Source organism: Uloborus diversus, chromosome 4 (genome assembly GCF_026930045.1).
Source record: "Uloborus diversus isolate 005 chromosome 4, Udiv.v.3.1, whole genome shotgun sequence".
In the NCBI taxonomy this organism is placed as follows: Eukaryota; Metazoa; Arthropoda; class Arachnida; order Araneae; family Uloboridae; genus Uloborus; species Uloborus diversus.
The window spans coordinates 136,893,262-136,920,361 of record NC_072734.1 but is presented as its reverse complement, the minus strand read 5'-3'; the positions used below and the strand labels follow the sequence as shown (position 1 = coordinate 136,920,361).

General features: G+C 31.6%; 2 protein-coding genes across 2 annotated transcripts in view; one reads left to right on the top strand and one right to left on the bottom strand.

Annotated features, from left to right (window-relative positions):
- Positions 1 to 2,795: 2,795 nt before the first annotated feature.
- On the top strand, positions 2,796 to 10,902 carry LOC129220535 (A-kinase anchor protein 17A-like). Its single transcript, XM_054854964.1, has 4 exons — positions 2,796 to 3,713; positions 6,826 to 6,923; positions 7,009 to 7,159; positions 10,564 to 10,902. Exons 1-4 carry the CDS (start codon positions 2,964 to 2,966, stop codon positions 10,864 to 10,866), a joined length of 1,302 nt encoding a protein of 433 aa, XP_054710939.1. The 5' UTR covers positions 2,796 to 2,963; the 3' UTR covers positions 10,867 to 10,902.
- Positions 10,903 to 16,618: 5,716 nt separating this feature from the next.
- LOC129219705 (ubiquitin-protein ligase E3A-like) overlaps positions 16,619 to 27,100 on the bottom strand; it is a 64,476-nt gene continuing 53,994 nt past the window's right edge. The window contains exons 9-10 of the mRNA XM_054853990.1: positions 20,591 to 20,734; positions 16,619 to 17,139 (exon numbers count right to left, since the gene is read on the bottom strand). Of these exons, the coding sequence (XP_054709965.1) occupies positions 17,019 to 17,139; positions 20,591 to 20,734 (265 nt within the window). The 3' untranslated portion in view covers positions 16,619 to 17,018. The remainder of the gene's footprint in view (positions 17,140 to 20,590; positions 20,735 to 27,100) is intronic.

The following is a 27,100-nucleotide window of genomic DNA, read 5'->3' as shown; positions in this document are numbered from 1 at the left end:
GCACTACTGACACTACGTAATTGGTCAAAATACCCGCAGACGGACAGCTGATGGGAGCGTTGCCAAACCGTGAATAAGGTCCATTGCCAAGACATACATTTTTTTAAGTTTGCCTTTACTTATTTAGGATGTGAAAGTGTTTTTTAAAAAGTTATAAATTATGCCTACACCGTGTTGTGTAGCGGGATGCAAAGGAAATTAGTTAGCGTTTATTCCTTCCCTACGGATTTAGATCTGAAAAAGAAGTGGTTGACTGCTATTAAAAAGAAAGATTTTGAGCCTACAAAATATAGCAAGATAAGATATATTTCATTTCTTGATCCTTTTAAATAAGACATGGAAATATAATATGACACACACGACATGAACATGACACGACATGACGACATGATATGACACACACGACATTAAACGAAAAGAGTGTAATGCAACTTTTTTAATAGCTCTTGGAAATTTTCCAGTTTTCATTTACTAGCAAATTTTGCTTGAATTGTAATGTATTTTATGTGACAAATTCTTTATTACTCTTTATAATTTTGCACACAAATGTTCGTTCACTTCAGCTAAAAACTACTCAGTGTTGTGAAAGAGCTTGTATTTAATCTGTTGACACTATTGTTGATACCTTGACAGCAAAAAAAAAAAATAAACTGAATGATTATTTTTATATATAAAAATCTTCTGTGCGGACGTTTGTCACCATAAGTCTTTTAAACGGCTGGACCGATTTTGATCAAATTTTTTGTGTGTAATTAAATAGTGGCAAGCATGGTTTCGAAGCGCGATAGAAAGAATCGGAAACTTTTTTGTTAATGAATTAATTAATTTAAACATTGGATGGTTATATCTCCCAAATGGTTGAGCGAGAACTGAAATAAATATTTAACCCGTTGCCAAAGGACAATAAGAAAGCCAGTTCTGCTTTTTGTAATGAAATTTCCTACTATGATATGTCAATTGAGAATAGATAAAACGTAGAGCGAAAGAGAGAGTGAAGCCTTTTTTTTTCATTTCTTGAAAGCAACGATTTAGGTCCCGAGATAAATTTTAAAGTTAAGTATTGTACTGGAAGGTTCACGCAAAACGTGTGTTCTGTCGTCGTAGTTGAACCATGTCAGTACATTATTAAAGGAAAAGATGATGGAATTTAAAGACGAAACAAATTTCATTATCGTCCAGATAAATTACAAGAGGGTAGTTCTGTGCACAAAAGATCAGTGCAGTGGAAGATCTTTGGTGGAAAGAATAAATTAGGCAATATGAAGTTTTAAAAGTTTTCGTTCAAAAGATCGGACCGCTAACCTGTCGGAGTTCGCTTTGCTCACTGGTCGGCTGGATTACAGCAACGTGGTGACTTGGCGAATTTGGCTATAAACAATAGAGTTGCGTGATCATTTGTTTACATTTTAATGGCTACTGTTAATGTAATTTATTGTATTTTTTGTTTATTTGGCGAAAGATTTCAAAACTGCAAAGAACTGATTTTCGTTTTTAAAGAGTGTTTAGTCATTTTAGTTGAAGAATGTGTTTATTTTTACATCGGGAGGGGGGGGGGGGGGGATGAGTGATTTTCGCTAATTCAGAGAACTATTTTTACCTTCATCATTTTTTTAAACGATATCCTTTCCATTGTTTTATTCTTTTACATATGGTATACCTTCACATACACACACACGACTTCAAACACATACACTCACACACGCCTACGTGCATACACACAGGTCTACGGCACACACACAACTATGCACACGTAACCGCCCTGGAGGAGGGACAGGAGCCGTTTCTAGAAACAATAACTCCATTGAGTAGGGTCTTGTCGCAGTTCGTGATTGCGAAAAACATAATTTGAATTAAAATTTCAGAATTCAAATTAATTCTCTTTTTTCTTTTATTTAAGCATGATTGGGGAATACTTGACACAATGTTTATTTTCAAGGTAGACCGGGCAAAGCAGCTACTGTCTGACCACGGATTGTATGGAAAGACAAACATCCGTTTTACAGCCGGAAATGGACGAATCTATTTTTTTTTAGCGATGCCAGCTTTTGCAGAAGCAGTCTCATTCAAATGAGCGGAATACCGCCATCAAATTTTTACTTTTCCCCCACATTCAGATAGATTCGTCTTTTCTGGACGTTTGAAAATTCCATACAATCCGTGGTTGGACAGTAGTTTTCTATATAAATCTATGTGTAATATGCTTAAAATTTTGAAATCTGATTTTTTTTCCCGTTTTGATCTTAATAAAAATAAGAAATGCTTACTTTTGAAATAATTGCTTGTGTTTTCAAATTTTTTATTTTAAGGAAGTAAATTTTTTTCACATTTCTTGAACCAAGTGTTGATAACACCTTCCGTATCAAAAGAAATTCCTTTTCAGGGTCAAAAATTTTGTTTTTTTGTCGAAGGTGAAGACATGAAAAGCAATGCTTCGTCAAATGACGGACTATAACGAAAACATTACGCCATGAAATCGAATCATTAATTAATGTTAAAAGTTCCAACGAAATGTAAAGTTCAAAAAAGAGTAGTGAACATAAACGTTGTTCCCTACTCAATACCTTGCATTAAAGCTATGTGTTGCAAAGACATACAAAATGTGAATCCATTGGATCCCCGATCTTTAGATTGATTGTGCATAACATGTGGGAGTGCACGTGTTACAGCGCCCTCTCTCGTGACAAAGCATCGTTGCCATGCGAGACAATCCGCAACGATCATAATTTTTTTTTTAAACTCTTGCTTGGCATGGCAGCAGTATTGCTAGTGTTTACATTCTGACTCTGAAGTTCTGAAGAAAATTTTGTTTTCTTTCCATGATAAAGGATTAACTTCTATCACTCTTCATGATTTATTTATTATGAAAAGAGAGCGAGGAAAATATTCGAAACGGTTCACTGTTTTTTTAAATAGTCGGTGTTTAAGCACCTTTTCTGAGCTTCGAATTCAAACCGAAAAACATTATGCCATTTCAAACCTGTTCAGATATAACCGAAGCAGTGGCTTTAGAAACAAGCTTGGGCTTATATTTGAAACCAATTTCAAAAATCAAAATAAGCGTTCAATTACCAAAATTAAAGGTAGCTGGCCAAAGCATATCAAGTTGGCAAGTCATGGAGAAATTGAAAGCAATGATCCGTCCTGATGTGTTTCGGCTTTTGAAAACGTTAAAAATCACCTCAGCTGTCATCAAATTCGAAGGTGAGCTCGAAACAAAAGCAGCATGTGAGCGAGCTCTGGCTCGTGTTCGTGCGGCTGGTTGTCTTCAATTAAATGGATTTTCAGAATGGTTGCAAATAAGAGCTACTCACGCTGCAAGTGCGGGCCCCACCAGGCACGACTGGGATGCCTTTTTCCGCGATGCCAGAGGTGTAGATGAGATGAAACCTGGCGAAAGACCAGACACTATTTATTTACAAGAGCTTCCGGTACGGTGGTTTGCAGAATCCAGTAAACAGCAAAAACCTAGTGAAAGAATTCTCCGCAAGGCTTTCTCCAGCTTCGGAAGAATTAGGAGGTTGGAGGTTCCCCAGAAAGCCAAAGGAGATGAACTGACATTTGGAAAAACGAGTTCTCTTCAAAGTGACTTGTTATTTGAAGTATACATTCAATACGAAGAATATGTAGAATTTGCTACCGCTATGGATTCTTTACGAGGTAAAAAACTCCTTTTCAAGGATCCCGATGGAAAAGTATATTTTGCAGAAATCAAGGTACATTCATAATGACTTGTTTCATTCTGAAGTTAAGATGATAGTGTTTTAAATTGTTGGGAACAGTTAGAGTGCTTACTTGAAGTTTTCCAACTATGTTTTAGTTTGATACTAAACAAAAACATACTAAATTTCACAGTATCTGGTAAAATATTTACGTTAATTATGAAACATGTCAAAGTATTGCTTAATTATTTTACCTATTTTTCACTCAGTATTCATAACTTAAGCCGCAGAATGTTTTACATTGTTCTGCAGCAGATCTCCTACTGACTGAAACTCTTCTATTAATAAAGAGGAGAAATTCTTAGACTAACTTTATTGGTGTTTTTCTTTATGCTGCAGGGTTTGCACTAGGGTGCAGGGCTGAACAATTTCTGCAACTGTTCTGAAATCTGTGAATGCATGTATGCATGACAGAAATTTCATGTTTAATCATATAAGTTTATTTAAAAAGTCTCTTATCTATTTGAGACATGTATCAAATATTTGGCTATTCAGCTGCTGAATAGAACTTGTTTTCGGACGAAAAGTAAAGCAGGTTGTATTTAAAACGTAATTTTGCATGATTAATAATTCAATATACACCATTAATAGTTTTTAAAAATGGTTCAGGGAAAATTTTTGAAAAAAGGATAACATTAATTTAAACTTAAAGAATGTACTATGAGCATATTTGACTGAAAAATTACTAAAAAAGAATGTATTTCCCTAGCGACAGTTCTTAAAGATCCTAAACTTTTAAAAAAACTTTTTTTTTTTCCCTAAGAGGCACTATTTTGTAAAGCTCCTGAAATAAATAATAATAAAAAAAAAGAGAATTTCTATTGCATTAATTCTATTACATCATTTCTATGGCATATATTTGGGAAAATTAACAATTCACAAACTAAGTTTCTCTGTCAGAAAAATTAATTTCTGAAACTATTTCAACAGAAAAAATGCAGTTACATTTTGATAAATCCAGAATTTAGTGTAGGTATCATTAAAAACATTTTTGAAAAAAAAAAAAAAAATAGCGAAGATTTTTATCAATTCAAGACTATGAACACTATATTGCATTGCAAGTGTTTTTAATACCATATTCAAATTGTTTTTATCAACAAAATTCAAATGAAAGGCACAGCAGCAAAAATATAATAATAATAACCCGAGTAAAAATATCAGCATAAAAAAGAGAGTCGGAACAAAATATTTCTATCATAATTGTTCCACTCTTTCAAATGCAAAATTAAAAATATATCAATGAAATTGCAAGCCAACAACAAAGTGAAGTACATGCAATATTACACTGACTAGGCTTGGGTGATGCATTGCAAAAAAAAAAAAAAAACGGTGTACTTTCTACATCATTACCGGTTTAGAATTTTCTTCTAAACGGATGTGTGGATACCGCACCGACTACAGATCCAAGCACCAAGACATTGGTTCACAATAGGGAAGTTTTCAATTTTATTTTTATATGATAGAGTAACATGTATGAACATGATAGGTGAAAAAAATTTTGTGATACGATAAGTATTTTTTAAAAATTAATTTTTCAATTTCAAGCGATTGTGACGTCAAATGGTACAGGAAGTGATGTCATGCGCTCTTCCGCCACGGGAGAAGCCGAAAGACGTGCAGTTAGCTTCGAAGACGAAATGTAAGGCTTACCTCCTTGCGTTTCTGGAACATTAAACCTCTCATCTTCTCGGAAATATTCGAATACCATCATTGATGTTACTTGAGGAAGATAATTGGATTGTGCTTTAACGAATACGGCCTCCATAGTGTGTTCAAAAGGATTATTGAATCTCTAAAAAATAAAAATGTAAGTGTGCTCAAAATGTCCGTAGCGAAAACAAGGAATCTTTGGCGGAAGGCTGCCCATTAGAGCCCTGTGACGTAAGCTCGTGACATTTCAGAAAAGCGCACTTTTGCACGTGGATTTTTAAAAATTCATTAAAAATCAATTGCGATGTTTTAAAATTCGGCAATGGTGAATTTTTTAGTTTTGAGGGTCAATTAACAATATCCAATAGTCAAAATATGAACATTTAATAGGTTGCAACTTTAATATTGTTACGGTTTTAATCTCTAATTGTTTGAAAAAGCTGTGGAAGCAAGGGCACCCAGATGGAGGTCACTGTGACCAATCGAAAATGTTCTTATTCCACACTTTTTTCTGACTCGTTAACTGTGTGGAATTGCCTTTGAAAAAATTATGATGTTTAATGTTTGTTCCCATCAGATACATGTTTGTGTTCATACTCGTATTTATTATTTGCTACAAATCAGAATATAATTCAAAAAATTAAAAATTTCCCCCACCCAAAAGTTTAAGTTTTGAGCGTCTCTGTGTGGAAGTATCACAAGCGAACCATTTACCATACCTTAAACTTTTCCTAAAACTCGCAGGAAATGCATTTTTTAAAGCTATTGAGGGAAAATAAAGTGATGAACAAAGTGTATCTTATGATTATTCACCAGAAAAAAAAAAAAAAAGAAACTGCGTAAAGTTTAAAATAGCAACAAAAATTACCACTTGTGTGACACTGTTTTGTTGTTTCGAGGAAGCACCTTTTCAAATGTAAAAAGATGAGACTGTTTTCATTAGCTCACATCTTTTTTCGCATTGAAAAAATAGGTTCATTGTAATTGCAAAACGCACATCTGTAATATTTATTGCTATCTTGCTTTTAATGCTGTTTTTTTTTTTCTTTTTTTTTTTTTTTGTGAATTTCTTGCTGATGTTTGAATTTGTTTGTAGTAACTGGCATAATTTATATTTTTTGGTCTTGAATATATTTTGTAAAATTTAAAAAGCACTTATATATATGCGTAAAGCTCTTTAAAGAAAAAAAAATACATCGTAATGCATCGTGATGTAAACTTGGCATCACCAGTAGAAAGTAAACAAGTTGCCAAGCCAAGTGATGTATTGGGAAAAGTAACAATAAAATAAACTTCTATTAAAAAATACCTAGTACTTTCTAAAGCTGTATTAATTATTTAATTACTGATAAGCTTTCAATTGTTTGAAAAAGTTAATTTATAAGTTTTCTTGTTTGTAGTCAATCTTGCTGTCAGAAATTAAAGAGGTATAAAAGTGCATTATTTTGTTGCATAGGTGGACTTTGACCGAACGAATTACCTCAGTGATAGGTGCATCAAGAAACGTAATGCTGAAACTCATAAGGTGCCATTAATTTCATCATTCACTAAAGAGTAAGTGCATTGGATACTTCTTAATCTAAAATTTTAATTATTTTTTGTTTTAATAGTCTTAATTTGAAATTTCTATTTTGTGTAGTAAAACTGTAGAAAATGCAATGAAAGAAGTAATGAAAAATGCAAGTCAAATACAGATTGCAAAAGGTGCCACTAAAGAACAGCATTTTCACTCAAAAGATGAGGAAAATAGCATGAAAATTCTTTTAAAAGAACTTCTACACAGAGCTGAGGTATATTTAATTTATGATTTTTAAGGATATTTATTGAATCAATTTTTCTTTCTTGATGTTACAGTTGCTTGACTGTTATTTCTTTATTTATTTTAGAATATATACAGTAGACCCCCGTTTTACGCGGGGTTACATTCCACGAAAATGCCGCGTAAATCGAAACTGCGTAAATTGAGACCTAATAGTAGTGTTAAAATAGGGGTTAGGTTCCGTAGATAAAGAAAAACTACTTCATTCTTGGGATGACTAATTGTAGAAGAAGTTTAATGTGTACTTATATCAATTTTTATGCACCACATGCATAAAGAAAACATAAATTAATTTCGTCCTCTGGTTTACAAATAGGAGAGCTGGCAGTGATAGGCTTTTCGCAGTCATTAAGAATTTTTCTCTAATTCTTTGCAGAGCATTTAAGCATCCATTACCATTTGAGTAATTTCTGTGATAAAATCTTCCTTCACTAACAAACCAGAAAGATCATTTCTATTGTCTAGGAATGGCTCAAAATTTTCAATGTGAACGTTTTTGGTTGTGTGTCAATGTTGGTATCCTCCTTGAAAAGCTTTTCTTCTAGTGAGTTCTGAACTGTGTGAGTTTAATAATTTTACTTCTGGAAAGAGTGTTGAAACCAATCGCATAAAATGTCTCCAGTGGCCCAAGCTTGATGATTAGCATGCCAAAATGCAGTTTATTACGCATAATCTGCAATCTTAGGAATTTGAAAGAGGGGAAAATTTTATCTATTTGCATTGTCGCGTCCGCGTCAAGCCAATTACTGGTGATTTTGGTAACTTTTTATGCATATATTTTCATAAAAATATCTTTTCAAATATTTTTGCTTTTAGTGAACTAAACAGATGCACAGATGTGCATTCAAAAATATTTACAAGTAAATATTTCTTTTCTAAGAAATGAAAACAGAGGTAAGTTTGAGGACAAACTCTTAAAGTGCCAATTACTGGGATTTTCTTCTTTAGAAATTGACAAGATTTACAGGCAGTCGGACAGAAAACAGAATATTATGAACAGCATTTTTGTTATCTTACAAAAAAAGTTTATATTTCTTACGATGTACAAAGAAATACAAAAACATGCTACATAAGATTCAAAAAATTTCTTGATTAAGCTGGAATTCAGTAGACAATTTGAAGTTCTAATGTAGTTTTGCATAACAAAATGAAATACAATGAAGTAAAATGCAAAAAAAAAAAGAAAAGAAATTAAAAAAAGAACAATAGATTTTATCACTTGAGAAGCAACTTGGCCTAAACTGTGGGTAATCATTGAAACTACAAAATCTGAAACTCCACTATTCTTGGGTTTCATGGGGGCAGTTCTCAAAAGGTGGGAGCAAACACAGACTTCAACTTTGAAGCTTCAACACCAAATAACTTTCATTTTAATTAACTCTAAAATTTTTGAGGTAAATTATAATGCTGTATAGAAACAAGAATTGACATAAATTATGGAAAAAAAGCTCTTCAAATGCCCTTAAAAAATATTTTCTTTGCTAAATGGCACAATTTTGGACATACCAAAACGTTAACTGAGCAAATGTACCACTAAAAAAATTTTTTTAAAAATTATTTCCATACGTTTCAAAAAAAAAAAAAAAAAAATTAAAGGCATGAATCTTACACTGAATAATTTTTTGTTAATATTTTACACAAATAACAAAAGTAAAGACAGATTATTTACTTTGTAAACGATTTTAGAAAAAAGTAAGTTTGAAATTTGATGCATGTCCAAAAGTTACGATCTTTACAATGCTATTATTTGAGAACTAAGTATATGATGTGTTCATTTTAAAGGTATTTATTGATCCTCAAAATCAGTTTTTAATTGTTTAAAAGTGTTTCATAAGCTTTTATGCAGTATCTTAGAAGAAAAATAATTTTTCTTAAACATACATGTGAGATGTCCAAATGGCGTTACGATCTTGACGCCGATAATTCTGTCCGTTTATTTATAATTTTTTTTATAATCCACTGTCTTCTAACATCAATAAAAAGGATTATTTTGATGTTATCTTCTTTAATCCATTGGTATTTTGCACAATTAATACGTTACACATTGAACGATACATAAATTACAGTAGAAACATGGCTGGTTATGATCGAACGAAAGCCATTTTGCGCGAAAATCGCCAAGCAAACCTCCGTTGGTGACAACACAGTATACGATAAGCTAAAGATTACCAGAGGGGGATTCCAGTTTGACAAATGTAGTTAATCGTCAGCTTCACCAGTTTTGGCGCCTTTATCACCTGCGCTAGCAATTTTTTTTTTCCCCGCTGCTTTTATTATTTTAGATTTTTTTTTGCTCTTCTTTCTTTTAAACATAATTTAACGATCTCCAAATAGAAATACGAATTTCTTTTTTCAATAATTTTTTTAGACATCGTTTTAATTCTTATGACATTAGAAAAAATATTCATTATTAAAACTGATGTCACTTTTTACATTCTTTCTTAAAGCATATTTTGTTTATTTTTCCTTTAAAAATATATATGTCGTATTTATTTGTCTCTATTTTTATTCCTTATTTGTCCCAATAAATCAAACTACAAGTTTGTATAATTATTTCCATGAAGCTTTTTTCTACATTTCATCAACTTCTTCAAAATCATTCCAAAACTTTATTATATGTAAAGAGCAGTATGTATAGCCATTCAAGTACTTCATTAATATCCTCTTTATCATTAAATTGCAAAATTCAAAAAGTAGTAGATAAAATTTTCATTGGAAAAGTTAAAAATCAGATTAACAGTTGTCAAAAATGGTGAAACTTACATTATGATGATGTCCAAAATCCGTTACCTACAGGACAACAATGTCCAAAATGTGTTACCTACAGACTGCTAATTTAATTTGCCAATTAACAATTTTTACAAATACCTGCTGTCTTTTCATGTTCATTTATTGTGTTCTAGGTATGCATACTATAGAATAAAAGCAAAATTGATATCAAATTCGAAAATTTTTGAAATTGCTCAAAGTTAACTTTTTTTTCCCCACCTTTTGAGAACTGCCCATGGTCTTTTATACATTTCTTCCGAATGTGCTGAATTTTAACTATTTTTCCACCCCAAGACAATTTCTATGCTTTGTCCATCTGCTACAAGTGCCCTACCTTTTCCCTAAAAAAGACAAAAAACCCACATTAAAAAAAAAAAAAAACAAAAAAAACAGCTTAAGTTTGTTTTTTCTTTTTTTGGGTTTTATTAAAAAAAATTCCCTGGTTCGGGCCAGCAGGTGTCCCTTTTCCTTCCTTGTGCACGGCCGGGCAAATGCCCGCTGGTTGTATCTGCCACTGAATGATTTCTATCCGTTAAAAAAACTCCTAAAATTACTATATTTAATAAAACATGTCTTTTCAACTGCTGTAAATTTTGACTCTTTCAGATGGCAGAAAAAAAGAGAGAGCAGGAAAATCAAGAAAGGATGGAAAAAGAACGGTTGAGGGAGTTAGAAATAGAACAACAAAAAAAAGTTGAGGAGTTTAAAAAGCTGGAGAAGAAAAGACAAGAAATGTTGATAAAACAAGAAAGAATTTTAAAAGAAAAACTTTTGCGAAATTTGAAAGAAAAAAAGCAGCAAAAATTAATGGAAATTAGGGAAAAACTTAGAAGAGAATTAGCGGGTCGCAAAGTTTTAAAAAGTGTCTTAGTATGCGTAAGTCCAAAACATGACAGAAAAGGTTGCTAATATTGCATGATATACCTTCAACAGAGCTTAAAAAACCTTTTTTTATTTACATACAAAACTTGTACATAAATAAATATTTTTTAATTTAAAAAGTTGTTCATTGTATTGTGTTTTACTTTAAGATAGCTAATTAGCTATTTTTTCAAAACATCATTGTTCTTGTTCAAAATAAAGTAAAACATCTCTTTTTTTTTGGAAAAATCAAGACATGATTTGAGGTAGTGAGAAGCAAAGGGATGCAAACAGGCAAAAGGAAAAATTTGGAGATAACCAGTACAAATGGTAGGTGACCTCTCCATGATTTAGAAAAAAAATTCAATGACAGCCTACCAAGGATCTGATCTTTAAACGCGTTTTACTCGAAACTTAAAATAGTCCACTTGCATCCCTTTGCTTCTCACTGCCTCATGTATTGTTTTTGAAAATGTACACAAGGTTAAAATACAGTTGACTCTTAATGACCTTGTTTTTCAGTTTTCTGCTTACATCAAAGCTTTTTTGTATGCTTTCAAATTGCTGCAAACAACCTGTATGGATTTTTTTTTTTTTTTCACCAAGCTTCAAAGTCCACTTGACTTTGAAGCTTAGACTGTCCCAAAGTTGCATGGGGGGAAAAAATTTTTGGAATTTCAACTAGCATACCATGGATAATTGTGATATTTTATGCAGATAACTGTCTTGCAAAATTTTAAACCATTTGAAGAGTACTAAATGACAGCTCAATACCTTTTTAAAACCTAATTTATTGAGAAATATATTGTTTCTCTAAGTTCTATAAAATTTACACTACACAAAAACACTTTCTCTTGTACTTTTCTTTTAATAATGCGCAATAGTTAAAATTTTAAATCTTCTTTTTGCTGAAATTACCTTTAAAAATTTTTTAACTGAAATTCCACTAATGTTCAGTTTGATTTCTGCCATTTGAAAAATGAGTTGACGCTGTTCTCCATCATAAGTAAGTTTCAAATTAAAATCTCTTGCTAATTTAACTGCTCACTCAGCACAATCATTTACTACCTTCAATGCTGACACTACTTCCTTAACCTTGGTGTAATCATTTCTTTTTGCTCAGGTATGAAATTAGTATAAAATTTCATTACACTAAACAGACTCCAAGTCTGTTCTGTAACAAAATCCAACATTGGTTCACTCCAAAAAGAATTAATATCTAAAATCCTTTCCAGATTTTGGTTGCTGTAAAGCTTTCACCATGGCAACTGCTTTCTTTGGAGGCGCAACATCTGAGTAAAAACCTAATCCAACTAAATGCACTTAGATACCAAAAGTAGTCCTTAAAATTTTTTAAGTGCTATAAGAGTTACTTCACTATTAGTTTCTTTATAGTTGTGGTATTTGTTAAAGATGTAAATCATTACGTTGCTCATTTTGCAGCTACTGGGGGCATTGAGCCAACTTTTTACATAGATTGTCGTAATCAGCAGACATATTCTTTTTAATGCTTGAATTCCTTGCAAAAGCAAAATCTTCAAGCAGTAAATGCCTTTTGCCATTCATCTTCCCCTGTGAAAAGCACCAGGTGAACTAAACTTACTACAAAGAATGTAATCAGCCTCACTAAGAGCAATCACCAATCAGTGATAGCTTTAAAAACTCTAAATAATCACGATTGAAGTTGGATTTCCTCTTTTAGTTGTTGCCTAAGGAATTGTACAACATGATTTCATTTATTCTATAACCACTGCTTTTCATTTTCTATTAAAACATAATCTGGAGTGTGTTTATCAATTGATTCATAGTTTTCTTGGCTTATGAAAGGACGAAAATATTTTAATCGAGCAAAAAATGGCAATTTGTGGTCCTGATGATGGATAGAATAGTTCAAGCACATTAGTAGCCAGGATTTCTAGTATGTGATGCTTATATCCCAAAAATAGGAGATGCTTTTGAAACTCATTCTGAATTTAAAAACTTACCTATAAGTTAAAATGAAACTTAAATAAATATGAAAATTGAAAAATAATTAAAACTTAATCAAAAATGAAAAGAATGTAAGCTTAAATTTGTGTACAAAACGCTAACATGCAATTTTAACTTCAGAGCTACAGTAAGTCGGGAACAAAACGGCTGTTCTGCTACATACGATGGAAGCTGAAATTAAGAGATCTGAAAATACTCAAGGTAACTAGAACTGATTGCTTTAAATGTAAAAAACATTGTTTTAATCTTTATTATGCTTTAGATGTACAAATTAATGAGCAGCAAAAATATTTTTATGTTAAATATTTATTGCATCATGCATATTTTGTGTCAAAAAAGGGGCAAAAAAATTATTTTGGATGTTCACGAGAGGTCTGTTAATCTTAAAATATTTAGTTAAAAATTTTTACATTTTTAAAATGTCATTTGGCACAACTTTAGCTGGTATGCATATTGATTTTAGAAAAAAATATTTTTTGACATAGTCTATGCAGCTACAGCTGGTTTTTTCTAAAAATAACTTAGTCTCTTGGATCTTCAAATGTCCTAAGAGAATTCTTTTGTCAAAGTCGCTGTTCAGACTTGACAAAACCCAGGTCTACTCAGGGTTCCCTACTAGTCTCCTTTTTTTGTTTCAAGTCCTTAAAAGGCTGTTCTTTTCAAAATCTGGTCTTTTTTTCTTCATTTGAAATTTCAGTTTTATTTTGAAATTTCTATCTAACCTCTATTATCTATTTACTTGTTTTTTCCCTCTGAAAAAATAATGTCTTGTTCACACCTCAACTGCAACAATTTAAATTTTGAGTCAAGTGAAGAAACAACAACTAGAGTTCAAAACTATTAGTAGGTATAAAAAAGTCATCCAGCATAGTTTCTTGTTTCTCGCAAAAGTTCATTAAAAAAAAAAAAAAAAAAACTTCATCTATATATAAATTATAGTAGGCTAATAGGTGGCCTATTGCTCAGTGCACCCCCCCCCCCCCCCCCCTGCTTTAAAAACTTACAATCAAGGTCCCTTTTTTAAAAGCAGATCCCTTTTCTTTTGGCAAATTGAATATCTGTCGGGTGCCCTGTTTATTCTAAGGTGTTCAATGCTGCCAAGTTGCAAAGGATATTAGAGTTGGATTTTCATTGAAAAGTTTTCACCTATTCTGTACAGATGAAAACTTGAAATGTGCTAGTAGCAGTGTTGGGTATTAATCAATTATTTTTTCAATTGCCTTGTTAATTGATTAAAAAAGTAATTGCAATTACAATAATTTTATTAAAATAATTGCAATTAACTTTTTAAATTGTTTTATGAAACAATTAAAACCTAACATTAAATTAACTTTATTAAAACAATTAAATTAACTTTATGTAACAATAGGTACAGCACACACACAAGTTTTATTCAATTTCGTATTTTTGTTCAGTGCTGATTGCTTGCCTGCCGCTTGAACTAGTCTCGTCTTAGCAAGCTTTTTCCACAAGTAAATGTTTGTGTTTTAAGTTTGTGTAAATCATTGTTTTAGTTTAACCCATAACAAGGGAGGTGAGAAAGAAGGACACAATAGCTGACGTGAGGTCTCAGAGACTGCTCTGTTTTATTATTTTTTTTTTAAATCATGTAATTAAGATACATTTCTGAAATTTCTCTTAGATGTTCTTTAGACTTTTATTAGTAAAAAAAAAAAAAAAAGGAAAAAAAATATTTTTGAATTTTTAATTGAAATACCTTTTTTGAGGGAATTTTGCTGGAGCCATAAGATTTTTTGAGAAAAGTCATATGCTGCAGTAAATAATTTATTGCTCGTAATCAAGTTACTGTTGAGCATTGATCTTTTATTAGTTGCTAAAATGTGCATTTGAATAGATAATAATATGGTACCCGTCCCAGGAAGGCCTGTCGCCTGTACAGTATATTATACAAAACCAGTAATTTTTTAAAGTTAGTTTTAATTAAAATTCACAAAACAATTGACAATTGTTAATTGAAGCAAACTACAATTAACAATTAATTAACAGTTAACTGTAGTAAACTACAATTAAAATTTAATTGTATTAAACTACAATTAACAATTAATCATTAATTGTAATTTTCCATAATTATAATTGATAAAGTGTTAGTTGTTGTGGTTATTTACCAATTAATCAATTGTTAATCTTTAATTGTTCAGCAATTGAGGATGCTGTTAGTGTTTACGAGGCAAAAAAGCAATTTTATTCTTTATTCACATTACTAGCTGCATCTCCCGGTTTTGCATGGTCTTTCTCGATGCAGCTAGGCTGCATAAATAAAACAGAAGATATGTGTGTGTATGTATGTATATTCCCTATATAAATCCAGTTTACGTCCGATCTCAACCAAAATTAGGCAGGGAGGTACTTGGGCACCTGAGAATTTTTTCCAATATTCAAAGGTAATCAGAATGTAAACTATAACTTTTAAACTAATCTAGTACAAAAACGTAGGTAAGCCTTCAATTAAAATTCCATTGTTGAACAATGCTTTCATTAAAATTTGTAGCGTGAAGAAAATTATTGAGAAGAAAGATCTTTTGCCACTTTTTTTCTCGATAGTGAACAAATAAAATTCTGGGTTTTGTTTTGATTCTTTTCCCTCAATCGGGAAGATTTAAATTTTTTCCTATTTTGGTTATTTTTCCGCAATCTGTCGAGAAGTTTTGCGGATTTTTTTTTTGTTTGTTCAACCCTGATTCTTGAACACGCATCACTTGACCTAATTTTTTTGAGTTAAACTGTGCAAAGCCGGGCGACGCAGCTAGTTTTTAATAAAAGCATAGTCCAATAAAGAATTTCTAACTAAAGGCTTACCTACCTTTTAGCATGAAATTAGTTAAAAATAGTTAAAATTCATGTTCCAATTTTGGAACAAATTTTATTAAGTTTTTTGTGTTAGTAGTATTTTCCCGTGAAGATTATTTCTATAAATATAAGTTACGGGACCTAGAACCCGTATAAAAGTTAAAATTTGTATTTTTTGACTCATTTTAATTTTTGCTTCAAAGTTTCAATGTCTCAACTCTGCATCTGATTTTAAACACTTTTGCATTTGGAAGTATGCATCTACTACTAACGGTTGTGAAAATAGAGTTTTTGCAGGTTAAACCAGGAACACCCTGAAGACTTGGTGTTAAAAAAAAATCTTGGGGAAAAATGTCCGAACTTTTTTGTATATCCTACGTATTAACTGAATTTCATAATTTAGACACACAGAGGTATTCCTTGGCTCTGTGCGTGGTTGCATTTAATATGAAGCTGTTTGAAGCAAAGATCTGCATGAAAAATTTAGCCACTTCTACACTTTTACATTCGATAGATTCCTATACAATATTAAACTAAAATCCAATAAAAGTATCTGAAATGCTCCATGCAGCTAGCTTTAACTAAAATATAGTTAAGTATTTTAAGTGCATTCATGTGATCATAATCACAACAGAATTACTTAAGTATAAAATAAATTTCTGACTATGGCCATCTGGATTTCCCATATTGCTATCCTATGACTTTTGGCACTTCAACAAAGAGAGAATAGGTAAAAGTCTTCCCACTTCCACATGTTTTAATTTTTTTTCAGTTAATGAACCAGTTTTTGATGGCATTTGATTGCTATACAAGGATTTCACACATGTGTTGTGGATGGATACCAACCGATTTGGTAAGGCATGCTACACCTTATTACAGTAAAAAGCTGAAGTTTGTATCATATGTATGATTCATATAAACATTAAATTTAGAAAAGTTTCAATCAGAAATGTGGTATGTCTGTAACATTAAATGATGAAAATTGAATACAAAATTTGAAGAAAATACTTTATTGCTTTAAATTCAAATCAAATCAAAAGTATTCAATTCTTTCAAAATGATTTGATTATAAAAACAGATGACTGAAAAGAATTCTGAGTGTTAAACACAAGTTCACACTAGTATAACAACATTAACACAAAAGTGAAAACATTATTGACAGAGTCCAGATCTGTTTTTAAGACTCGAATTTAAAGTAGGTGGCCAATTTTATTCTGTAATAATTTAAAATTTCCTCATCAAACATATATATTAAAGTTTGGGCTCAAGACGATCAAGAAAGGGGGATAAACATTCCTGAAAAGGCCTGTACAGAGTGTAAATCACTTAATCTCTGTTATGTACAAATAAGTGGCAAAGTTTCTCTCATCAATAAAGCACTGTTAAAAGATCAGGAATCTGAATCAAAGCATTCCAAATCCTTTAGAATAATTAATAGCTTTTAATAGTCTTTCTTCCAACTTTTCTTTTGTGCTGTATTCTGGAAGTAATAATACATTGAAGCAGGTATGAGCTATAGGTAACCTAAAACAGAAATTAAAGAGCTTAGAAACATGCAGAGTAATACAATTAAAGAAAATAAAAAAGACTATAGATAAAAATTATACAAAGAGTAAATATCATCAGACTAGCATTTCAGTACACTTGAAATTAGACTCAAAACAATCACTCATATGATAGTCCCATTAATTAGAACTAATTAGTAGAGACGTACCGACTACTCGGTACTCGGCCAATACCGAGTAGTTGTAAAAAATTGAATATTGTTCAAGACTGATTTTACAATTAATAAAAAAGTGCAAGCATATGATATGCTGTAGTCATTTGCAATTAAAATTTACAAGTCCAATTTTAATTTTGAGAATAATGAAGTTTGTTATGATTCAATAGATTAAATCTTTATTTTAATATCCACAAAGTTAATTTAACTTATTAAATGGGACAAACATTTTTTATATTATTAAATAGAATTTTGCTTCGAACAAAAATTATTTATAAGAAAGATAAAAATACTTAGTTTAAAACATAAAAACAAATAAAACAATGTTAAAAGAATAAATGTGCAGGAACACAGCATGCATGTGTTTTGGCTTACAAGGAATGCCTTTTAAAATGCACCAAACGTGAGCTTATAGATTTTAGTGAGCTTTATAGATAGATAGAGACATATGACGAAAGTCAGATTTTTTTTTTGTCAGATGTCTTTACATTTATTAGCTCTAATTTTATGCACTGAAAAAGACGTTCCTTTTAATGCAGAAACACATGTCAGCAGTGTTCCTGCACATTTGTGCTTTTAACGTTGTTTTATTTGCCTTTAAAATTTATTGTTTGGCGGACTAGCACTATAATAGATTGATATAATTTGTTTCAATTCGAATTTGATTAGTCATACCTTTCATTTATTTATCTATTTTTAATTTTAAAAATAGCTTTTTTGTAAACTTTTTTGACATAAATAAAAAATTAAGTAATGATTAATTAAATTTCCGCTAGAATTTTGTTTTAAAAGCTATTAATGGACATGGAGGTCTATACTAGTATTCCAATGTGTTCAAAATTCATCATGTGTGTGCCGATGGTTCTAATTAAAACATAATTGATACTCGGTAACTCGGGCGAGTAGTGAAAGGCCCGGTACTGGGCTACTCAGCCAAAGTGCTACTCGGTACGTCTCTACTAATTAGGATTGGGTGTTGTTTGGATTAATGAAAATTTGGATTAACCAGAAAAAAAAAGCTGTTAATTTTTCATAAAAAATCAACTTAAACCTAATTCCTATGTCAGTAAATACATAAGTGACTACTACAGTTCTGTATCTTGTATACATGGTTTTTAATCCTAAAATTACAATTCTTCTTGGGTAGTTGACAAATCATTATGGATTGTTCACAAAAAAACTTGTCTTTATTATGAGTCACACTAAACAAACACTGGCAAGAGTCTCAAATTTGCAAACCGTCCCATCTCTTACGATTTCTTGCTTGTCCGAGAATAATTGAAATGCGGCTCATTAGGTAGCAGATATCTTATTTAAATTTTATGATATTCAAGTGGAATGTTTTATACAATGGCAACTTGATTTGGGTAGGAAATTTTGAAAGTTATAGATGCTATCTTTTGCACAGGCGCAATGAGAAATCAATGGGGTTAAATCGGGTTGGCAAGTAACTTGATTTGGGGTCCGGAAACTCTCGGAAAATGTTTCATTGAGATCAAGGAAAAACCCTCATACTGTAAACTAATCATTAAAAACTTTAATTAGTAATGTAATTGCTTCTAATAAACAAGAAAAAGTGTACTTAAACGTATTGTTACCACAATAAATGTTTTTTAAAATATTTATTTGTGTAATTTATTCTTTCAAAATATTTTTGGCAACCCAGTTTTCAACCTTCCGCGGTCGGACCTGTATACTGCGGTGCTAAGCACAAATGTGGTATCTGCAGTAGGGCTCAAAATGAGAAATTGATTATTAAAGTTTTATGACTTATTTCTTTGATTTGTGTCTTAATTAAATTTTCAACTTGCAGTAGTCGCTTTGTAAATAACTTATCTAACCTACGTAAGAGTGTACTGTTGTAAAAGTCTTCATTTAAAATTAATGAATGTGCTTAGCACAACAGTATACTGCCGTCCTAAGCACAGATGTGGTATCTGCACATTTTGTCAAAACTGACTTATCACCGATTGGTCATTAGTGATTTTTTTTTTTGCCTAAATCTCAAGCTTTTTGGCGATTTCTGACCACAGCATGCTAGTCTACACAGCACTTGGTTAGTATAACAAACAACCACTTAGCAGTTTTCATTTAGTTTTTTCATTCTAAATATTAAAGTTCATAAAATGTAATGGCATTTTGTCACACTGTTTTATCTAAAGTTTGCAAAGATGGAAAGAAAAAGATTGCTTCTAGCAAATATAGGAAAGCTTAACATTTTCTTGTTTGAGCAGCTAAAAAATGCATTGAATGCAGCACAACAACAAGTATAAGAGAAACTTCCGTACATACAGTTTGAAATCAAGAAAAAAGATATTTGTTAATGTTCAGAACTTAATTTCAATGTTGAAACTCGCAGAAAGTGATGGTTAAAGAGATCAGGAAGAGAGGTGTTGCTCTAAATGGAAATGTTATAAAAGAAAAGGCGAAGCAAATGTATTTAAAAATTAGATCAGAATAACGATCTGATCATGGTGCATTAATCATCATCTTCTTCATTTTTAATTCATAAATTTTTATTACTGTATCTACTGAACAGTACTATTATAGTGCAGCGTTTTATTATTACTGCATACTGTATGTTCTTGTGCTGTTTTATTTTGTGTCTCTCCCTCTTTCTAAAAGAACTTGGTATGTTTCTAAAAAAAATACATACATTCATTTTTCTACAACACAAAATTTTGACTTATGTGAAGAGTCTTGGAATGCATCCCTCGCGTAAGTCGAAACTCAACTGTAATTGGATATACCTACTTTTGCAGCTATACGCTTCATATTTAGTAAGCTAATTGCAGAAATTTACAGCTTGTTCCCTAGTTATTTACGATCATATAGTTATTACGATATTAGTTTCACCAATTTGTTGCTGATCCTCTAAATGCATGGGTGATTTAATTTTTATTGAAACATGCCAGCTGAAGCATACTTTTTATGTCACAAAAGTTATAGAACAATTGCTCTCTTATTTATCGATAATTTTTTAGAATGTGAGTTCTTGAATGAAATGCAAATATATATATATAGGTTGATGTTTTATGGAATAACAATAAATCAAAGGAATTTAAAATTACAGCAACATCAGGACCACTATATTATTTCATGAAATTTTAAGTGCTAATGAAATCAAGTGTCTATTATACAATAATTTTTAACATTTCTAATAGCCAATAAAGTAGTCTTAACACTAGGCTGTTAAAAAGTTAAAAATATTACATTAAGTATTTTTAAAAAAAGAAATATTAAAAAGACAATCACCTGTCTGAATCAGGACCATGACGAGCGATGACTAATTTGAGCTTACTCAGACCTCCAACAGGAACTCTATCGCTTCCTGTAGTAAATTGCAACAATTTCCTTTTTTGTTCAAGCTTAAAATCATGAACAAGTTCCCAGAACCATCTAAAAGAGAAATTTTTTGAGGATTTTTTAAAAAGAAATCTGATGATACGAAGAAGACAATAACAATTTTAAAACTACACTTGTGAAACTAATACGCTTCTTAGAGAGTGACCAATGGCTAACAGAAAGTCTCATAGGCATTGCATAGTTAACTACTGAGACCTACACCATTGAACTGTACTATTATGTGCTGTTATTCAATTGTGTATATATCTCGAAAATAGGAAAGTTGTGAAAACTTATACCCTTATTAGATTTAGCGCCCTCAATATTTGAAAGTGCCATGCTTAATTATTTTTTTCTTCTGGAAAAATCTGTCAGTGTTGTCCTACTGAACTCAAAAAAAAAAAAAAAAAAAAAAAAAAAAAAAAAAAAAAAAAAAAAAAAAAAAAAAAACACAGTTTGCTTTGTTCTTTGTGGTATTCCTTTACAAATAATAAGAAATAAGAAATTCTTAAAAGAATACAACTTATTTTTATTTATTTTTATTTTACAGAAGAGTGTGTTGATTACAATTTATGTAGTCAAACCACGTTACTCTTCCCCCACTGATCTTCTACAACAGAAACTGCATTACTGTTAAAACCGCCATCTTGAAAGACCACGTTAAAAAGTTCAAAATTGGAGAAAAGCCATTTAGGACAGTGAATGTCCATGATGAGGTAGAGGGAAATCATGAAATTTCAAACACACATGCCACCAGAGGTAGGAGTGGAAATTAAAAAATTTTAGGACATTTTTTAAGACAAGTGATACAGGCTTTATAGCCTTACATATTATCCACATATTAGCTATTAATCACAATAAAAAAAAAACTATTTATAGTTTTTGACAGCCAGTATTACTCTAATTTAAAATTGTCATAAACATGTGTTCTAAGTATTGCTCACTATTTGGTAGTTTTTATTTGTTTTGTAAAAGCTGCTAAGCATGCAGGTTAGGGCTATAACTAATTTCTTTTGTAATTTTGTCATCACCTGTGCATTTAGGCAAGCACTTTTTAAAAATGTTTTTTTTTTAAAACTATTTACGGAAATACAGGAGTTTTTTCAGGATAATCTATTTATTTTTAAGACATTTTCACAAAAATTGTAATGATTAAATTAGATTAAGAAAGTGCATTAAAATGGGAATTTTTTAAATATGACATGAGAAATACAAAAAATTTCATTGAAATACCAATCATTAGTCATACAAAACTATTAGAAGAAATAACGTTTACTCACACTGCATCCAAATCTGAACATTCACAACTATATGTGCAAAGCTGAGCAAATTTTAGTAAACACATCTGCAGCTCAAAAAAATAAGGATAAAAATGATTTCCGAATGCAATAAAACTTTCTAAGAATCCATTTATTTTCTTTATCCAACAAAAATACACTTAATACAAATACTCATTAAAAAAAATATATGGTTCACATCTACTTCAGATACTCAACAAAAAGCAAAAACTCAAAACTTGACAGCTTTTCAGCTGTTTCTAAAATGAGAAAGAATTGATAACATTTTAGGAAAATCAGGTCAAAAATGCAAAAATTTAGGACATTTTTAAAATTTTAGGAATACAGTGAAACCTCTCCAAGTGGCCACCCCTCCGTTCAGTGAAAATGTGGCTGCTCAGAGGGTGTGGCCGCTCTTAAGGGTTTTCATTATTGAACTCGAACTATACTACTAATGATATAATTCAACACCTTTTAATATTAAAAAAAAAAAAAATAAATAAATAAGAAAAAAGTTTTTTTTCCCATGATTTCACCTTCTTAGAAAAAAATGATTCAATTTGTATTCATGTACAATCTTACAGAAACTTTTTCTTTTCAAATTAATTTTTGACTTGTTAAAGCAAATCCTAAATCAAGTCATTAGCTATAAGGTTTCGAATTACCTGTGATATCACTAATTTTCTCCAAAATTGGATGTGTTAAAAACTTTACTTTTGTTTAGCACAACTATTATCAAAAGCTTCATCATCTAATTTCAAAACACTACCGAAAGATTCCTTTTTTTTTTAATTTTTTTTACAATCGTCAATCAATGAATAAAAATTTAAATTTTCCCCAACAGCTAAAAATTGTTTCCCTTCTGGGGAAAAATTATGACTGCTCATGGGTTGCAATTGGCAAGGAGATAGTTTACACCTACACGTGAGCAGGGCCGCGCCGTCCCTATGTGCAAGGTCGTGCGGCGCACGACGGCGCCAGAGTCTGTTGGCCTAGTGCCCCTTATATAATAATTAACAAGTCTTAACTAATTCAGCTCACCACTTATCTCACCATAATATCAGTCACTTGCCTAATCCTAGTATGGGAGAAATTTTCCACGATGTTTTTCTACCTTCTAATGCGGATGCCTGAAGACGTATCTCGCACGTGCAGTCGCCTATCTATGACGTCACGATCTTTACGTAATCAACGAAGCATCGTAACAGATCGGCACATGCCTGATGCTCATTGGCCAGGTGCTATGCTGGCGTGTATCAGAAGGGGATTTGGCGTCCGCATGCTAATGAGTTCACTGAGGATAAAAGGAAATGTATCGAGTAGAAAATCGACTTCTTCGGTGTTTTCTCTCTGGCTAGTTGACTCGAGCGCTCGTTTGCTTTTATGCAACGACGCGGGTTTTATTTTTAATAGATAGATAATAGATTGATATAGCTCAGCTCTAGTTCGCGTTGTTTCAAATGTTTTTTAATTTTATTTAACTAACTTTACTAAATTACCAAATAAATTTAGTTTTTATTTTTAAGTTGTCTTTAACTATTTTTTAATCATGCATTTCTAGTCATACATTTAATTAGGTTATTGCATTTAGAGGTTATTAGTCTTGAGCATTCTCTTGCTCATTAGAAGGCGCCGAGATCAACCATTCAAAAATGCTCCAAATGGGGGAAATCTCTCCAACCAAAAAAAATAAATTTGAACTTTTCATTTTTTCTTGTGGTGAAACTAAACTGCTCCTTAAAACTAGCTATCCGTCTCGCCGCCTATATAAAAAGAAAAATTATTGCCTTTTGTGTCTAAACATGCTATTTAAAAGCTCTAAATTGTTTACCCTGAAAATATGTGATACTAATTAATGCATATATTAGCATTTTTCTTCCTGAGTCATGAATGCTATTTTGGTATGTGCAGCACACAATGTTGAGCATGAGCATACGAGGCGTAAGAAATTCGTGTTTCCCCATTTTAATTCTCGCGGTGAACACGTTGCGTTATAATTTGTGCAATGTCTGTTTGTGATTTTTAACTATTGTTCGTGGCAATTCGACTGCTAAATGTTATCATGCATGAAAAAAATATGGTAAGCCAACTTGCTGTTTTTTACTTGTGCATAATATTTATGTATTGTTGACAACTTTTTAAGTAAACTTTTTAGTTTAGTTCAAAGAATTGACCATAATTACTTGACTCCCCCGCCCGTTTCTAAAAGAGCATTGGACAATGTATTGTTTCAGAAATTAAATCCATTGCATTGTAGACGATTCCGTACATTTCCTTTTTAACGATTTTACCGGAAAGAATTACAGTTTCAGATGTTAAGGTGGAACATCATGGGCGGATTTATGGGGGGGCAGAGGGGGGCAATGCCCCCCCCAGTTTTAGGAGGACTTTATATAGTAACAACACATCTTCCAAAAAAATTTTAAAAAATCATTATTTTTTTTCTTTTTTGACTATTTCAGAATGGCACGGGTGAATTTATAGGAGGGGGGCATAGGGGGTAATGCCCCTCAGTTTTGGGAGGACTTTAAATAGTAACAACGCATCCAAAATCTTAAAACAAAAAATCATTTTTATTTTTTTATTTTTTTGAACAGTTTAATGAAAATGAAGATTATAGTGAATGTCTTTTTCTGATGGGAGAAAAGAAAAAAAAGGAACATTAAATACAAATAGTACAGCTGTCACTGGGGTGCTGAAAATATGCCTAAATTCACTATTTTGAACTGAGAACCATTTGGGCAAGTATACAAATGAAAATAGGCTAAACGAGCTATGCATTTAGCTGCAACACTTACAATAATTGACGATTATTTTTAAATTAGAACCTAAAACAAAGAAAACCCCCCCTTCCCCATTTGCGTTAACAGAATGATCTGCTCGTTATGATTTGTTTTCTTTCTTTTCAGAATGTTTGTTTTCAATTTGCGTGATTTAAAAAACTAGATATTTTGTGTTGTTACAGACGAAAGATTTTGAGGAACTTTCTGGATTCACACGTCCAGATTGGTAAAATTGTAGAAATCCTTTAACCGTAAAAACTGACGAACTTTCGTAAAAATTACAAAAATCTGCAGGTAATAGGGCCGGATTTGCCTATAAGATAAACAAGCTAGAGCTTCGGGCCACTACTTTGAAGTGGCTCGAAAAAAATTGCATGATTTGTTCCTTAAAAAATGGAAAGTGATTGAAAAAAATAATTTCATCTTCAAGTGCTTGAAAACCTTGAATATTTGGAAGAAAAGAGTGGCTACAAACCTTAAATTTTAAATTTCTAACAAATGGTAAGGGGAGGAATGCCAAAATATATAAAATTTAGCTCCTTGTTACATCGTGCATCAAAAGCGTAGAAATCATGGTGCTTACGTTTGTAACATATTACTTGAAATAAATTTTTGTGACTCACATGTTTCATATCTTGCTATTTATTTAATCCCGAATGCAATATTTTAGAAATTCTTTTGTATTGATTGCTTTTATCTTGCTTCTACTGCATATTGTTAATCCGTTTAGCCCGGAAAAAATGATACACAACCTCTATTCCTTTTCGTTTTCTGCACTGCATATTTTTTTTAAAAAAAGGTTGTTGTAATGAGAGAATTCTACAGTTTATTTTTTCTTTTAAACTTAAAATAGATGTTTTTTTTTTTTTTTTTTTTTTTTAAGTTTGAATAATACTGCACAACTGTATAATCTAGTACTTAATTTCAGAGACTGGAAAGTGCAAATGAGGTGCCTTAAATTATTAAATGTTCTAAAATCCTTGAAAAGAATTGGCGCAGTATAGCCTACTAGGGCTCTTGTGCCAAAACACCCAATCTAACCAACCAAACCTTAAAAATAATTAGACAAGTCTTTGAAACTCCTAAGCAAAGTGTGCTTCGATTTTATTTCTTATCAAGTCTATAAATTATGAATTGTTCTAATAAGTAGTATGTTACTCGCATGTTACATATTTTCTAAACCTGTACACCATTTCTTTTAAAATATTAACTTACATCACAAAGCACATTTAAATCATAAAACTTAAAAAATAAACTATTTGTCTATTTTTCCCCCGAGATTTTTGTTTATCCAATTAACCCTTATAAGGCTTCAAAATGCAGAATTTTATATCCATTTTACAAAACTTCCTCCGGGGGAGAAACCCCCGGACCCCCTAAAATTGGAGATATTTTTTATCCCACTTAAAAGGGAGCCCTGCGTTATTCTCTTGATGCCAGTCACCTCTCTTAAGGTCAATTCAAAAAGGACAGCATGAAAACACACATTAATGAAAAACGACACACACACACAAAAAAAGATTAAAAGCATGACCATCGCAGGAAAACAGACCAAAAACATGGGGCAATTTAAAGTGTTGCTCAAAAAAAAAAACCCTGCCCCCCCAGGAACTCAGTCCTAAATCCGCCTATGTGGAACATCCTCTTCAATTTAAATACAAAATCAGAATCCCTTTGTCATGTTTTGACAGGCATAAACGTTTCATTAATATTAGAGACTAGTGGTACCCGCACGGCTTTGCCCGTAATAGAAAATTAAAAGGTCTTTTGGTTCGCCTGTATATTTACAATGTATGGTGAATTTTCTCGCCAATTGGCTTGTGCCCATGTTACGGTTCCACGTCATGATAATTTCGTAATTTACTTGTCCATCTTATGATATTTTTGTTCTTAAAAATTGGAATAGAAAAAGAACCACATCGAATTTTCGAAAAATCGCTTCGAGGTGCACACCACCATGCTACAAACTAACTTTGTGCCAAATTTCATGAAAATCGGCTGAACGGTCTAGGTGCTATGCGTGTAACAGAGATCCTGACAGACAGAGATCTTGACAGACAGAGATCCTGACAGACAGAGGGACTTTCAGCTTTATTATAAATAAAGATAAGAGAGATGTTTAGAGCTTTGATATTTAGAATATTTTCTTTTTCCAATACGGATTAGAATATCAGAGGAGCTACCGAACTCGGAATAACTTCGAGACATGAAATAAAATCGTATACTATAGTCCAAATTTAAATATTTGCTCATTGCTTTTTAAATAAATTAAATGTCAAACAAATTTTTTTCCACACCATATTTGTAAACAAAACCTCACTCCAGGTGTTAACTACATTTTTCTCGAACGCCACTGCATA